Here is a 14,493-nt window from a genome sequence, read left to right as displayed (position 1 = left end):
TACAAAGTCTGGATTTTACGTCTAATGTTGCAAAAAACACTGATAAGAGGAAAAATGTGGAAATTGATCACAACAATATATTGGTGTATGTAATCAATGGAATCAGGTTTATATAATAGGAACAAATAAGTAAAAATTAAATAAATATTTTGTTTTATAAGTAGTTGAGATGTATCTTAGCATTAATCACATTGGTGAGCCCTTACAATTAGACATAGATCTGTATCAGAAGCTAAAATAAGAAAACAGTCCAGATTTTAAGAGAGGCAGAATAATTAATGTGACAAAATATATTAAATAACATTGAGTTGCAAAACTAAATACCCATTTTTTTACATTTTTCCTACACTGCAAAGCAATTTTACAGGGGTTTTTCCTGCTATGATGTAAAAATGTAAAGGAAACAATACTTCCTGGCATGTTTGTGTTGTTTTTTATTTCCTAGAATTCACCAGCAGTGAAAAACTTTGCAGCTGAATGAAAAATAAAAAAGCAAAGGCTGATGAGCATCATGTAATGCAATGATCATGTAAACAATAAGCTGTACAACACATTGCTGCGAATTGTATTGTGATTCCACCAGGGTGATGCTTCAACACTGATGAGCTTCAGTCAACATACTTTATATGATTATTTGAACCTGGAAAACAAACAGGATGATTAAGCATCAAATGAAACGTCAACAGCATTAAAATCACAGATCGGGAAGTCACACTTTTTCAGTTTCACTGAGCTGTGACTTGACAGGAACAGATTTGCATCTCGCTGACAGTAACTCATGACTCCAAACTGCAGTATTCATCCCAGAGTCATCAGGAGTGAATGATTTCTCCTCAGGGTCTTGTTGTCCTACTGTTACAAACTTGCAGAACCAGGGACAGGCTTGTCTGCATGTTTTGTCAAAGTCCAAACTCGGTTGGGAATTTATAACTGGCCCATAAGTATGTGGGTTTACATTTGATTTATTTATTTAGATGTTGTAAACTGTATGTGAGTGGGTTTATTATCTGAGGAATAAGCATTGCAGTAAATAATCCCTGGATAAAAGGAATGCGACAGTGGAAGTCATGTCTTTGTATATGTGTATTGTTTCATTTATATTTTAAGAAAACCTGCAGTCTCTACTGCTTTCCACGGTTGCTTTTGTTAACCTTATATCTAAAGGCTCTATATTTTTATTCTGGGACTCCACTAGAGCAGCTTTGCATGATTCATAGTTCAAATAACATCTTTATTTATCTCAAATGACCTGTTATGCAGCCCCTCAGACTGAAACAGGCAGTATAAGCTTAGGCCTCCTCAACAGCCCACTCTTTCTCATTGATCGAACTTCTTAAACAAAACATATATAAACATCTTTCTATATACGCCTCTCTTAATGTGGGAATTGTGCTAAAATGCTGCCAGGGATGATAACAAACAAGCTTATCATGCAACTAGAACATTAGCCTAATTAGACATTAACTAAAGACTGTATTCTAAAATATGACTTGTGTCACGAGATACTGCAGCAGAGAAATACTTCTCTCGAAAATGTGTAATACAGTTTCGTTGCTACATTTCCACGACTACTTATCATATTGTTTACAACATTAACAACAAGAAAATATTCATAATGATAATGATGATTGTAATAAAAGCATTCAGCAGTGTAATATTTTTATGTTCATGTTTGGGGTGGGGGGGAGAAAAACAATAACAAACACTTTCTGTTTGTTTAATTGTGAAAGTCCAGCTGGGTTTAGTGAGCGTTATCAGCCATTAGACCAGGATCTGCATTATAACTGTAGCAAAGTGCAATCAGGTCCCAGGATCATTAGAGCAAACGTGAGGTGAAATTGTGCTGAATACAGGCTCCTCACAAGACACCTTATTACACAGTAACAACATGTGGTAATGAGGTAACATCCAATTATTGTTAATTAGAGTGCAGTGCAGCCTTGCATGTTAATGTTTGAGGTGAAAGGACGGGAAATCTAATTCCCTTCAACTATTATGGGATTTTCACCAAACGCTGCAATCTTATATATTTCTTTCCAGACAGTCTCCAAATGTCCACAGGCTCCTTATTCTCCAATATTCTTTGATGGAGGGAATTTAAAGCAATGCGTACAAATGTATAGGACATTCGTGTCTTGTGACTCAGTGCTGCATGGTTTATAATCTATCTCTACAAACAGTATACTAAGGTTAATAGTCTACCTTGTTGTTAAGATATATGTCTTATTGCAAATTGTGGTAATTGCAGTATTGCTCCTTCAAGTTTTGTTGCTTCAATCTAGCTTCACATTGCTACATATAGTCAGTGGATTCACTGTGATACAAGAGTAAACCTTGAATGAACACCTTTGATTCTAATTCACTGAAAAATGACCACACGCATTGGTCCGTAGCTCAATGGCTGCCAGTGATAAACATTCTACATATTGATAACGTTATAACTACACTAATTTTCATGATTTGTACATGTTCCCTATAGTCAAGTATGAGCATCTGTCCAGTTAATGAGCAAAGGTGTGTTTGTGTATCAGTGTATTTGTGGGTGTGCGTTTGTGTGTGTGAGCAAATACAAAGGGCAGATTATCATGTACTCTGGATGGTGGAAGGAGCAACAGTTGGGATAAAAAGGTATGACTTGTAAATGTACAGCAGGATGACAGTCACGACACGCAGGGCAGTCACATCCAACAACATGCTGAGGACCAGTACGTTAGAGCACAGGGTTAAAAAAAAAAAAAACAGCTGTGAAAATACCGAAGCCTGTATTCTTCTTCCATGGGGAAAGAAAAGGATTAGACACCTGAGTGCATCACATTACACACAGTCTCCACAGAGGAGAGAGGGAAGAGAGAGGCTGGAGGGTAAAGATCAGACGTCACATTCTGAGGGAGACTGTTATTCAGGCAGGGTGTCGTTCTGCTGAGGAAAGTGAGATTTATGTATATTGATATTGTGCTAAATTATAAAAAATGTCTCCTGGTTTCTAGGTCTTGATTTATCAACTGAAACATTACGTTGATCTATCTCAATGAACAAAATATAAAGTAAATAGATGAGTGCGTGTATACATTTATTAATCTGCTCAATTCCCCCTCAGCTTTTTTCCTCCTGCTGTCGCCCAGATGGACAAAGTCAAGATTTGTAGAGTGATTCCAGTTTGTCATCTGCACCGGATACGCTCCACTGCCCGAGCAAAAAGGATTTTACATCACCCCTCACCCAGGTGTGATGCTGAGTGCTCAGGTGCAGAGTGTGTTTTCATCTTTGTCTGTGAGGGCATGCACGATTTCATTACGTGTATATGTGGTATTTTGCGCACGTGTCTGTGTGAGTGTAAGATTTATTGTGAGGGTGTGAAGGATCTTTCGGTCACAGATGCAGGAAAGTGAGCCAGAGAGTGTTTGGTTTCAGGGAGCAGTGAGAGAGAAGGGTCAGTGTCATGATATAAGAAAACAGAAACAAAGCCCCACAGAGCAGGTTTCAGGTCTCTTCACTTCCAATTCAACCAGTTATATTTATTCATCATATCATCTCTTTGTGTTGACCAACAATATGTTTGCCCTGCACATCTGTCAGTGTATGTGGGCAAAATGAATCAACAGAGGGGTGAATTTGGTGGGAATATTAAGTGGAAGGATATCTACGGCTGATTAACTCATGGAGCTGATTGGGTCTGCTTAAACGAAAAAGAAAGCTCAGAATTTTTTTTGCATGATATCGCCACAAAAAGTATAATATTCATCATTAAATAATTTTCCATCAATATGACATGTGATATTAAGAGGAGGTCACAATAAGTCAGAAAATTACATCACGCATCACACTTAAAAATGCATTCCTCCAGGTATCGCTACATGCTACAGGACTATAGACACATTCTTTTTTGATGCCTTAGCTTATTTAGCTTCATCATCATGGTTTAAAATGTAATGATGGCATCCTTAAAAAGTGGCTTTGATACAATATATAAATGTGCATTGCCTGATTGGGATTTATACAGAATGCAGGAAGGGTGTGCATCGCCCCCCTGATGCTGTTAATTTTTTTATGCAATCATAGTTTACTTCCTGAATTGGTTTAACATGCACAATTCTCTTCTTCCGTGATAGAAGATTTGTGAATGAAAGAATACTAAATTTAGATGCTGGCCAGCTCCCAGGTTGATGCTGAACTGTGATTTTTTTGTTCCTACATGAAAATCAGACCATGTTTGATATCCAAAATACGTCTTAAAAGAATTTCTCTTGAACTTGGTGGAACTGAAAGTGAATGGGCCATCACTGTGCTTTGTAAAGGGCTATACCTCACATCTGCTGCTGCTGCTGCTGCTGCCGCTGCTGTTGTCAGTGGTCTTTAAAACATCAGATCAATCCAACATGAGCTGAAGCAGGAAAGGATGGAGTGAGATGGAGAAGCAAGATGATTTAAGGACAAGAAGAATGCTCTGTTTACAGCTGTAGTCAGCCATGTCCACATGTGGACCAAAACACAGTATCCAGGACATACTGTATATTACTGACTATAGTAATAGTTTATATTGATAATGCACTGGTATATGATTTATGCTCAACGAGATGTGAGCATAAATCAAAAGGCATATATCGGTTACCCTTTTTTTCTGTTTCTTCTAATTATTGCTACTATATCATGCCAGGAGGGAGTATACTCTATAGTGTGAAAATTTGCGTTTTTTAAAGACATCATCTTTACCATTATCGATGAAAGGTTATAGTAAGTATGATGATATCTTTAGAAGAGCAAATTGCTTTTGCCAAGGGAATGAGACCCGGTATATATCTTGAAAAACATCCAGTGGGATCAACACAAAGCGGCACCTCATCTCTCTGGTATATCTTGATTTTATGATATATTGTCATGAACGATATAGGTTAACTTGCTAGAGGTCTGGTGAAGATATTTCTATTATAATCACATAAATAAATCAAAAATATATTGCGTTACAGAAAAAGACCAACACATCATTGCTCATGATGTTGCTTTTCTACCTGTGTGGTATTGCTGTGATAAACATGTTAACAGCATACAAACATACCTGCTGCATAAAAAGACATAACAACAGCACATCATACAATGGTGGGACCTAACCAACCTAGCAGCATGTGTTAAATGTTTTATCACAGCATTATCTCACGCATACAAAAGCAACTTCATGTTAAAGTTGCAATCCTTTTCAGGTTCGGGAATAATTTGTAGTAAAAAATCGCCTTTGATCTGTGCTAATATTGCCCTGTCTACAGAGATGCCCAAATCCCCAAATTACAATCTGCAACTGATATGGCTCCACAAAAATCTCAAGCTACGTGGCTATACAGCTAAAAGCCATACAGCCACAGCAGCCATGCATGAAATATTAATAATTGAAGGCAAGCTTGGCCTCCATATCAGGGGATTTTATGAAACACTGTGGTAGCCATATGGAAGATTGTTAAGGGCAAATTTTCTTCAAAGCAATGTTATTCTTTCAATTTACTATCCTAGCAAAGAAGATCAAAAAAAGATAAGGATTGTACCTTTAAGTGTTTCCATTGATAAGACCTATTAGAGGGATATTTCCAGGTTCCACACACTGCAGCACCCACATGACACATGGGACAGGAATCCGGAGTGATTAATAACAGCATCGTTAGACATGGACAGGACCATTGAGTGCATTTCAAAGGAAAGATATCTAGCAAAAACAATGGCAAATATCAGGCACATGTTAAATCAAGGAGCAATCTAGTGACGTATTTTTATCCATGTCAGCATTACAGTGGTGCTTGTCAATGAAGTAAAGAATCAAATTCTCTTAACATCACATGCATTATCAGTAGTGGCCCTACAAACACACATTATAAGCCTAACAAACCTAGAGTACAGGAGATAACTTGCATGTGATTGCCAGAGAAATGGTTACTTTATTCAGTGATTTGCACTCACATTGCTTTGTCAGAACTGGGGAATCAAACAAGTTAAATGGCCAAACGATAGAAGCAGTTGGAATCAAAAGCGATGTGAGTGTAAATATTTTGTTTTCACAATTTTCCTTCAAAAACAGGTCTAATCCATGTTTTAAAAGAGTAACTTCAGCTCAGCTTTTTGTAAACTCTAGCTGTTGCAATAAGATTAATGTAATCTATTTGAAATGTTATCCGATCATTTCCCACATCATATCTGCCTTGTGCTCACCAGTAGAGATAGTAGAAGAAGGAGAGGACGAAGAAGGACAGCTTGCACCACGCCTCTTTCAGGCAGAACTTGAGTGTGTCGCCATTCATCACAGACGCTGGGTCGTAGAGCAGCTCCTTAGTGTCCGTTGGGGAATGAAAGTACCTACCACAGAGGGCAAAGACCACACCGCGGGTAGTTGACCCGTTCCAGAACCCAGGGGTAGGGGGAAAGAAAGGAGGGAGGCAGGGTAGATGGCGGAGGAAATGGGAAAGACAAAGTATGGACAAAGATGGCATGATGAGTTAGGCGGAGCACCATCATGCAGAAGATGTGGGTGAAATAGCAATTGAATAGGCTTAAAGTGATTGACTGTTTGCGAAACCTCTTGTCTTGCCTGTCAAGCTTTACAATTTTCAACATGCCGAAGCCATGATCATGTCGCTATAATGAAAGAGATGCTTGGTAAACAAAGAGTTTGGAGAGTGGGTCCAAGATTTGTTTAACCTCAACCAAAAGCATTTCACCTACTTTAACTTTCGGTGTAAATGCTAGCATGTTAACTACCTTTAAACTGTCAGTAATAACCTAGTGTTACTCCAAAGGCTAAGGGGGTATCATTAGCTAACTATGTTAACTGTAGGTTACATTTGAAAAAACATCAACTCTGTACTGGACTAGAACACCCAGGTTAAGCATGATTATGCATACTGTAAGAGTTTAGGCTAACATTAGCTGCTTTATCATGTTCTATACTGGATTAAGAGGAGTTTAACCTTGAGCGATTCTAGCCAAACACGACATGACACTTGAGATATGTTACTTTAATAAACTCAAAGCTGTCTTTTCCTTCCGTCAAAAGGATGGATATGGGACAGTTAGCCTGGGGTAATCAATGTTTGGATATATATTACAGCAGCTCTAATAGGATTTCAATTATTGATAACCACTGTAGCCAAATGTGAATGGCTTGGAGCCTGATGAGATAGATTCTTGTTTTGAGTGGAATCCTGCTGCCTCGGAAGGATGAACATTGACAGTCACGATCTAGACATAAGATAACTGATATGCATGTTACAGGGAATTTCAAATCACTCCAATCTACATATGTTCCATGAATAGAAAGCTTGACAGGTGTAGCAACAAGTAAGGGTAGCAGCAAACAGTCCATCAGGGATATAAGTTGATGTGACTTATCTTGTGGTGAAACTGTTTGTTTCCAACAAGATAAACAAAGCATGATTCAATACAGTATTTCAGAAGATATTCAAATATATTTTCACCAAGGTCAGTTCGACAGGTATCAGGGATGCGGTTCCTTAATCCTGTCAGCCTCAGTTGTTTAATTACAACTCAGATTTTCTTATGCATTAACATGATTCAAAGAATAATTTTGTTCTGTTTCAAATTAGTTAGTTTATATGCTGACTGATTTATGACTGAAGAGAAAATCCACCCTATAAGAGAATCTGCATAAAATATTTTAAGGGTTTTAGCATAATCAATATTTGTAAACAGCCGTATCTATCTCTCTCTTAAGGCTGTGTCAAATGAAGATGTGTCACCAAAACAAAACCCAAAACCTGGTGGTGATTAATAGCAGAGTAGGGGCTGGGGGAATTGCTGGATTCTTTCAGGAGCCTTTACATCCCAGTGAGACCTATCTCAGGAGGGCTGTTACAATTATGAAATCAAGCCGCTCTGTGAAGTGCTGGCATTTGATTTGAGAGAAAGCTGTTCATGCACTGATGCAATTGCCTTCTTGCTGATTTTATAGGGTGAAATTTGCCTTTAATGGACCCCAGGGTTGATACAAATGAACAGGAATCTGTTACAACGGATTACTGAACATTATGGTAGGGACCAGATGCATTCAGATGGTTTGCTTCTTCTTACTCCTTTAGTCATTTAGTCCATCATAATGAATTGCACATTCAAATGATGGCTTGAGTGGCTTGATGGGTAATGAAGTCTAACCAGAAAGCTGCCATCACAGCTAATGCATGTGGCCTGTTCTGTCGTAACCCAGGTGCACAGATGGTTAATGCATGTCCATACTGAATTTAAATTCACGTTCATTGGTTTTTAATGAATGTGAAACATTTTACATTTGGTTGACATGAATTAATTACAATGTACATTCACTAAGTCACTGTTACTGTCGGCCAAGTATGACTCATGCATGTGTGAAATACTCTATAATGCAGCAGAAAATGCCTCTTGATGTAGTCTGAATGAAACAGGGGTCTTTGTAATGAGTCACTGAACATCATTACCACGTATTCTTGCAACATTTACATGCACAAATGACTGATGATGAGGTAAACAAGATAGTATAATAGTTAACGATAGGATTTGCTAATAAATTGTCATTTAAAATAAAAAAACAACACCATTTGTTACACTATTCCCCTGAGAAAAGATAACAGATGACACAAGAGTGAGATGCGTAAACAAATCGTCTGCAATATGTTAAACAACACACGCACGCACACGCACACACACACACTTACACACACACACACTTTGAGAATGATTTAGCTGGCTCCCAAAGCATTCTAAGAAATTGCACATCGCCAGTTTTCCTTAAAATTTCCCATCACACACCCACGCTCACATATTGTGAGAACTTATTTGTTTTGATAAACAAGCAAATATTCCCCACAAGTGAAGCAGCCAGTTACATAATCGCACGACTAATGCGATCATTAATTCTCCACTGAGGCCGGGCACATTGTCTGTCTGCGTGTTGCTCTGTCACACTTTGAGCCAAAGGAACAGCCCTAGTAGGCCAATGAGGGACTTAAGACAACATCATCACTTTAATTTAGGTAATCCTGGTGACACAGTATTGTACACACTGTATTACTACTCCAAAATCTAAGGTTAAGTCATTGTTTAATTCACAGTCTTGGCGGCGTTCAAGTGAGATGTGGTGCAGCATGCAGGATGTAACAATTTACTTCCTTACTGCAGAGATCACGTGATTTTGTTTACAGCACATCGACACCGGAGTCTGCCCTTATCAAAGCTCTCCAATCTTGTTGTCCTTCCAAGTTTAAAACTTCTTCAGTATCTTCTTTGTATATGGCTCCAATTTTCCATTCTGAGATATATTTTTATTATTATGTTGCATGATAGAAGCTTCATTGAGGCACCTAGGTGAATCATTCGGATAACCTACTGCGGTTTGGTCACATAAGCTCATACTGACATTATCTAGAGCTTTTTCGAGGGGCTGGCAGGAGACCCACTTGACCGGCAGTTGTCGAGTTGTAATACATGACAAAATGGAGGAAAGTAATTTGGAAATATCTGCCCATTTTATCTTGTGCAATTTATATTACACCTAATATCGCTCCTTCTCCATATCTCCACCTCAAAAGCCCCTTGGCTACATGTTTCACTGATCTACAGTTGATGTGGACAAATCCAGAACATTGCGGCAATATACATGTCAGCCGTTCTGAACCATGATTTTGCCTGAACTCACTTCCTATGTATTTGTGTTATTTATTTGCATGTTTTTCCGTGTTGCAAAGTAGTCCTGACATTCCCTGGCATTTGATGTGTACCACAAAGGCAGTGGAAAAGGCTTATATGAGAAAAGCAGATTTCCAGAGGTCAGAAAGACATTGTTTTTTCAAATATTTAGTTTTCATATTTTCAAAACTTTAATATTCTAAAGTGGTTTAGCAGAAATGTCAAACAAGAACAAACTCTTGTATTGGAAAATTGGAAAAAATGCATACAATTAAATGTTTTGTCTTAATTTGGCCATTTGTTGAAAGCAGCTAGAGCTTTGAGTCTTCTTGAGACTGCCTGTCATCTTCAAGTCTCTCCACAGATGTTTTTTGAGGTTTAAATCTGGGCTTTGGCCACACCACTTAAGTACAGTGTTGGCTTTTAGTAAAGGAATTAATACGACTTTGAAATCTTGACACTTCTTAATTACTTGTGACTGAATTAAACAGACATAAAAGTGGATTAAATTTATTATTTGAACAAGTTTACATTTTGAATGTGGGTATTATGAACTGCTGCAGTGAAGAGCTTTTTACGGTGTTTGAATGGTCTCTGACCTTTCCTATTGCACCACCCTCAGGACAAACACTTAATTTGGTAAAGCTAATGTTAAAGCTGTGAGGACAGATTAAACATCAGTATATAACAAACACCAATGCGATAGGGCAAAGCGTCAGGTTTTCCAGTCTTCTTGTGTAAACGTGTGGCAGATGGTGTGTGGACTTTTTAGTCTGTTCTTTGGGTTAATCCACTTTAGGACAGTCAGAGACTTGTCCTAAAGACATGTACGCCCCCCCCAAGTCTTGGATGCATTCATTCATCTGTTCCTCTGTCCCCGCTTATGAGAAGACCACTCCCCACATATAGAATGATGCTGCCAGGTATATTAGGTGTTAAACAGACACAGACAACAACAGGAATATTGTTGATCCACTAAGAGCGTTTGATTTTTGTCTCATCAGACCAGAGCTGGGGTCTGATTACTTTCTGAAGCCACTGAAAGTGAGTCATTTCAAGTGAGCAATTTACGACAACTGGTTTCCCTCGCAACAGGAAATCCTTCAATACAAGTTTGAATCGACAGACCTCTCAAAATCAATGGTGTCTGTGTGAATCTGCCCTTTCAAAACAGTCCTCCACAAAAATCTGATCGGAGCCTTACATCTGAGCGAAAAGCTATAGCATATACACATCCTGCTTTTTGTTGCTGTGATACGTGGACACTGCATGTATCCATGAGCTGAGTGTTCATTTTGTTCCACCCTCAGTGACTCCATTCCTCCCCCTCTCACTCCCCACTGCATATCTTGTCCAAATTAGATCAGTCTCCTGTCACTTACTCACTTCCTTTCTCACCAAACCTATCTGACACCAGCTACCCCCTCGTTCAACTTCCATCCACCTGCTTCGATGACTTACCCCCTCTTCCTTGTGTTCTCATCCCCTCCTCTCTCTCTATTCTCTCTCTCTCTCTCTCTCTCTCTCTCTCTCTCTCTCTCTCTCTCTCTCTCTCTCTCTCTCTCTCTCTCTCTCTCTCTCTCTCTCTCTCTCAGCTGTGCAGGAAGCAGCATCTGTCGCTGGTGGGCATCTGGCACAGTCTCCAATTAATGAGACAGCAAGATGCTTTTCCCTCTTTGGCTCTCCTCTCCGCTCACTCTGTAAGTTCAACCAGCTGAGCACACGAGCTTAAACCAATCAGGCTGTCAGCAGCCAGCGTCCGACCCACGACCAGCGGGAAGAGCAGCAACAAAGACAAAAACAGATACAGAAGGAGCAGCTAAGGGAATCTGAAGATCGCTGATTGGTGACCTATTTTCAGACACTGCTGTTCAAGGGGCTAGTGGTGCGTACATCACTGATACACTTCATTCAGCTTCAATGGGGGAGTTTTGTCCTCAGAAACGCGACATAACCCCATGATGCCATTAAATACATGAATGACAGGGGCGGTGTATCATGATGTGGAGAAATGTCAGAAGAAGCCAGAACAAAGAACACAACAAAGCTTTGAAGAGAAACCAAAGGATCTTGTTACCACTTTTTCTTTAGCTGCCGTGATCAATAAGTTCCCTAACCTTCAGTCCCAAGCCCATTCATTCCTACTGAAAACATGTAGTCTCATAAATATATAATTACAATTATCCTAAAGTAGAGATTTTTAACGTCCCTTCAGTTAGGAGATTTCACGGCAGCTTTTCTAGAAAATATGCGTAGTGTGTTGATGTGTTTTGGCTGTTTTGCTTCAAAATTGCGAGAGGAAAAAGCTAAAAAAGCTCAATTTTCCCACGTAATTTTAGAACCATGTTTTTATTTTATATATTTAAAAATTTTAACATTTAGAACATTTCTATGCAATCACTTGAGCGTACCACTTTGTTGCCACTAACAATAGGCCAGTTGTATTAGATATGAACGCAACAGCTTCTGTCATACTATCATGTCTGTAAACTTGTTTCAGCCTTTTTCCAGGTGTGTCTTACAATAAGAAGTTTGTGTTTGTGTTTGACTACAACGTTTTACGTGGTACTATGTAATTAAGAGCCCACTTTTGTGCAGAGGAAATGGACTTCAGAAGTCAGTTTTAAATTTTAGACGTTTATGTCACACACGTTTGCATCTTTAGAACCAGTAAGTGAGTCTGGTGACAAACATGAATACATTTTACAAAAACTGTTATTGCTAAGATTCTTGAAAAATTACACAAATTTGTCAGATTTGCTGAAAAGAAGGCTGTGTTTGGACAAGATTGGAAGATGAATTTGTGATTCCATGTAAGGACTCTTTTTAGGAACTGTTGCTCAAACTGAGAGAAATCATGAAAATACTTTGTGGTATTTATTGATACTTAGCTATGCTATTTTTATGGGTTATATCACATCTTGTTTCTAACTTTTGAGAAAGAAGTACATAAATTTGCAATGGCAACTTTGGTGTGATTATAGAGAGATTATGGTTAGTAAATTGTGGTTAAACAATGTGCAAGGTTTGGCTACTTCAAGTAAATGTTTCATGTAAATTATGAGGTCTGGAAACACATCAGGATATAATTACTTTCACTTTAACATTGCTGCATTGGCAAAAAAATAGAATATCATAAGTTTCATTGTTATCTACAGCTTTTCAAGCATAGGTTTCTATTCGTCAAAGTTTCAGACATACACACGCGCGCACACACACACACACACACACACGGCCAATCCAACGGATTGGATAGTTACCTCCAAGTGTTGTAGAACAGTAGGGGGATGTTGAGGCCCACAGTCAGCCACTCCTGGGCACACAGGAACATGATACAGAAGAGCCCATGGATGGAATACTCCGGTAGCACCAACTACAGAGGAGGGAGAGAGAGTCAGGAGGTTAATGAGGATTTGTCACATAGTTCATCTTCTTGGGCAGCTGAACTTGGTTTGTTGGAACATTTGTACGTGGGGAGGTGATTGCTGTAATTTAAATGCTGCTTCCCCGTAAAGAAAATGCCACGCTAGATTGATTATTCAGATGTACATCCCTAATAAAATGTTACACTCAGTTTTATCTGTTTCTCCATCTTCTTTTTTACTGCAGTGCTGATACTAAATGCAGATATTACTTGAGCTTAAACTACATTCAAAGGGCAGTTTGCTAGCAGATGCCACATTATCATTTTAATGCCCACAGGTGAAAGAAAACGCATCAGGCATCATTAGCATTCAAATCCTTAGCCTAGCCTATATTTAGCCACTGAAATCTGTCTATCTGTATGTATTCCAAGTGGCTAAATGCCCCCATTCAAGATTATGGGGAGCTTAGCTTCACAATGGGCAGCACACACTGATGGCAGTGTGCCATCATTATCATAATTATCATATAACAAGACCACCTCTTGGCAAACAGTGAGGGTAAGAATATGTGTGAAGGTGCTCGCCACCAAACCCAACAGATTCCACTATCTTTCCCCCACCCCCTCCCCTTAAGTAACAAAGCTCCCTTTTGCTCCCCAAATGGAAAGGTTGAGGGAAGTTTAAAGAAGTTATGTATTTTTTATAATGACCCAATACCAAACATTTGCATTTCATCCACATACGCCCTCACTCGACAAGTCCTCATGAGAAGTAGCCCAACAGCTAAACAAAGGTCACATGAAGAAGAATTCATTGAAGGAGATAGGGTACAAGAAATCTAGATATGTTTTTCAGTTAAAAAAATAAAAGATTACTATAAGAATGCACCCTGAAGATAGCTGCTGATGTGCAATTACATTGCAATAACATTTATCATGTTTACTTCTATTTAAAAATGTACAAGTTCTTCACTTCACTTCATTTTCCCCTGCCTGGGTTATTATTCAAAATAAATGAGAAAGAACGTCTTTGGTTTGATACCTGGCACCTCTAATATAAATCTTTTCATGATGATCAGCTAAGATTCTGTTGTTGTTAAGCAACAGACGTTTGTGCATCATTAGCCCTGACACTGTTACAGATGATCACTTCAGGTTAGATTAAATACATGTATAATACTTCGCTACCACAGGAGCTGACAGAAAAACACTAAAGCCTGGCTTACCAAGCTATGTGAGTCTTAGGACTATTTGTATTGCGTGGTTAAAATTGTGTGTCATGCAAATCCCTGCAAACAATAACCCAAATCCTAGTGTTAGTCCACCGAAGCCTTTCACCACTATAGTTAATGTTATTCACAAAGAAAGCCACTTCATCACTCATGTATATTTAACAGTGTACAGGGCGGCACATTATGGTGCCACTCTGGGCCTTGAACATTACTGTATACGCTGCCATAACAAGGCCGTGTTCAGGA

At 38.8% G+C, this 14,493-nt stretch overlaps 1 protein-coding gene across 1 annotated transcript in view; it reads right to left on the bottom strand.

The window, feature by feature from the left end:
• Positions 1–5,559: 5,559 nt before the first annotated feature.
• cnih3 (cornichon family AMPA receptor auxiliary protein 3) overlaps positions 5,560–14,493 on the bottom strand; it is a 60,880-nt gene continuing 51,946 nt past the window's right edge. Inside the window, exons 4-7 of the mRNA XM_061091888.1 lie at positions 12,912–13,024; positions 11,096–11,098; positions 6,190–6,333; positions 5,560–5,587 (exon numbers count right to left, since the gene is read on the bottom strand). Coding sequence (XP_060947871.1) covers positions 5,560–5,587; positions 6,190–6,333; positions 11,096–11,098; positions 12,912–13,024 — 288 coding nt within the window. The remainder of the gene's footprint in view (positions 5,588–6,189; positions 6,334–11,095; positions 11,099–12,911; positions 13,025–14,493) is intronic.

This window comes from Limanda limanda, chromosome 18, assembly GCF_963576545.1.
Source record: "Limanda limanda chromosome 18, fLimLim1.1, whole genome shotgun sequence".
Classification (NCBI taxonomy): Eukaryota; Metazoa; Chordata; class Actinopteri; order Pleuronectiformes; family Pleuronectidae; genus Limanda; species Limanda limanda.
Note: the sequence above shows the minus strand (reverse complement) of the source record. Positions and strands in the feature narration are given on the sequence as shown.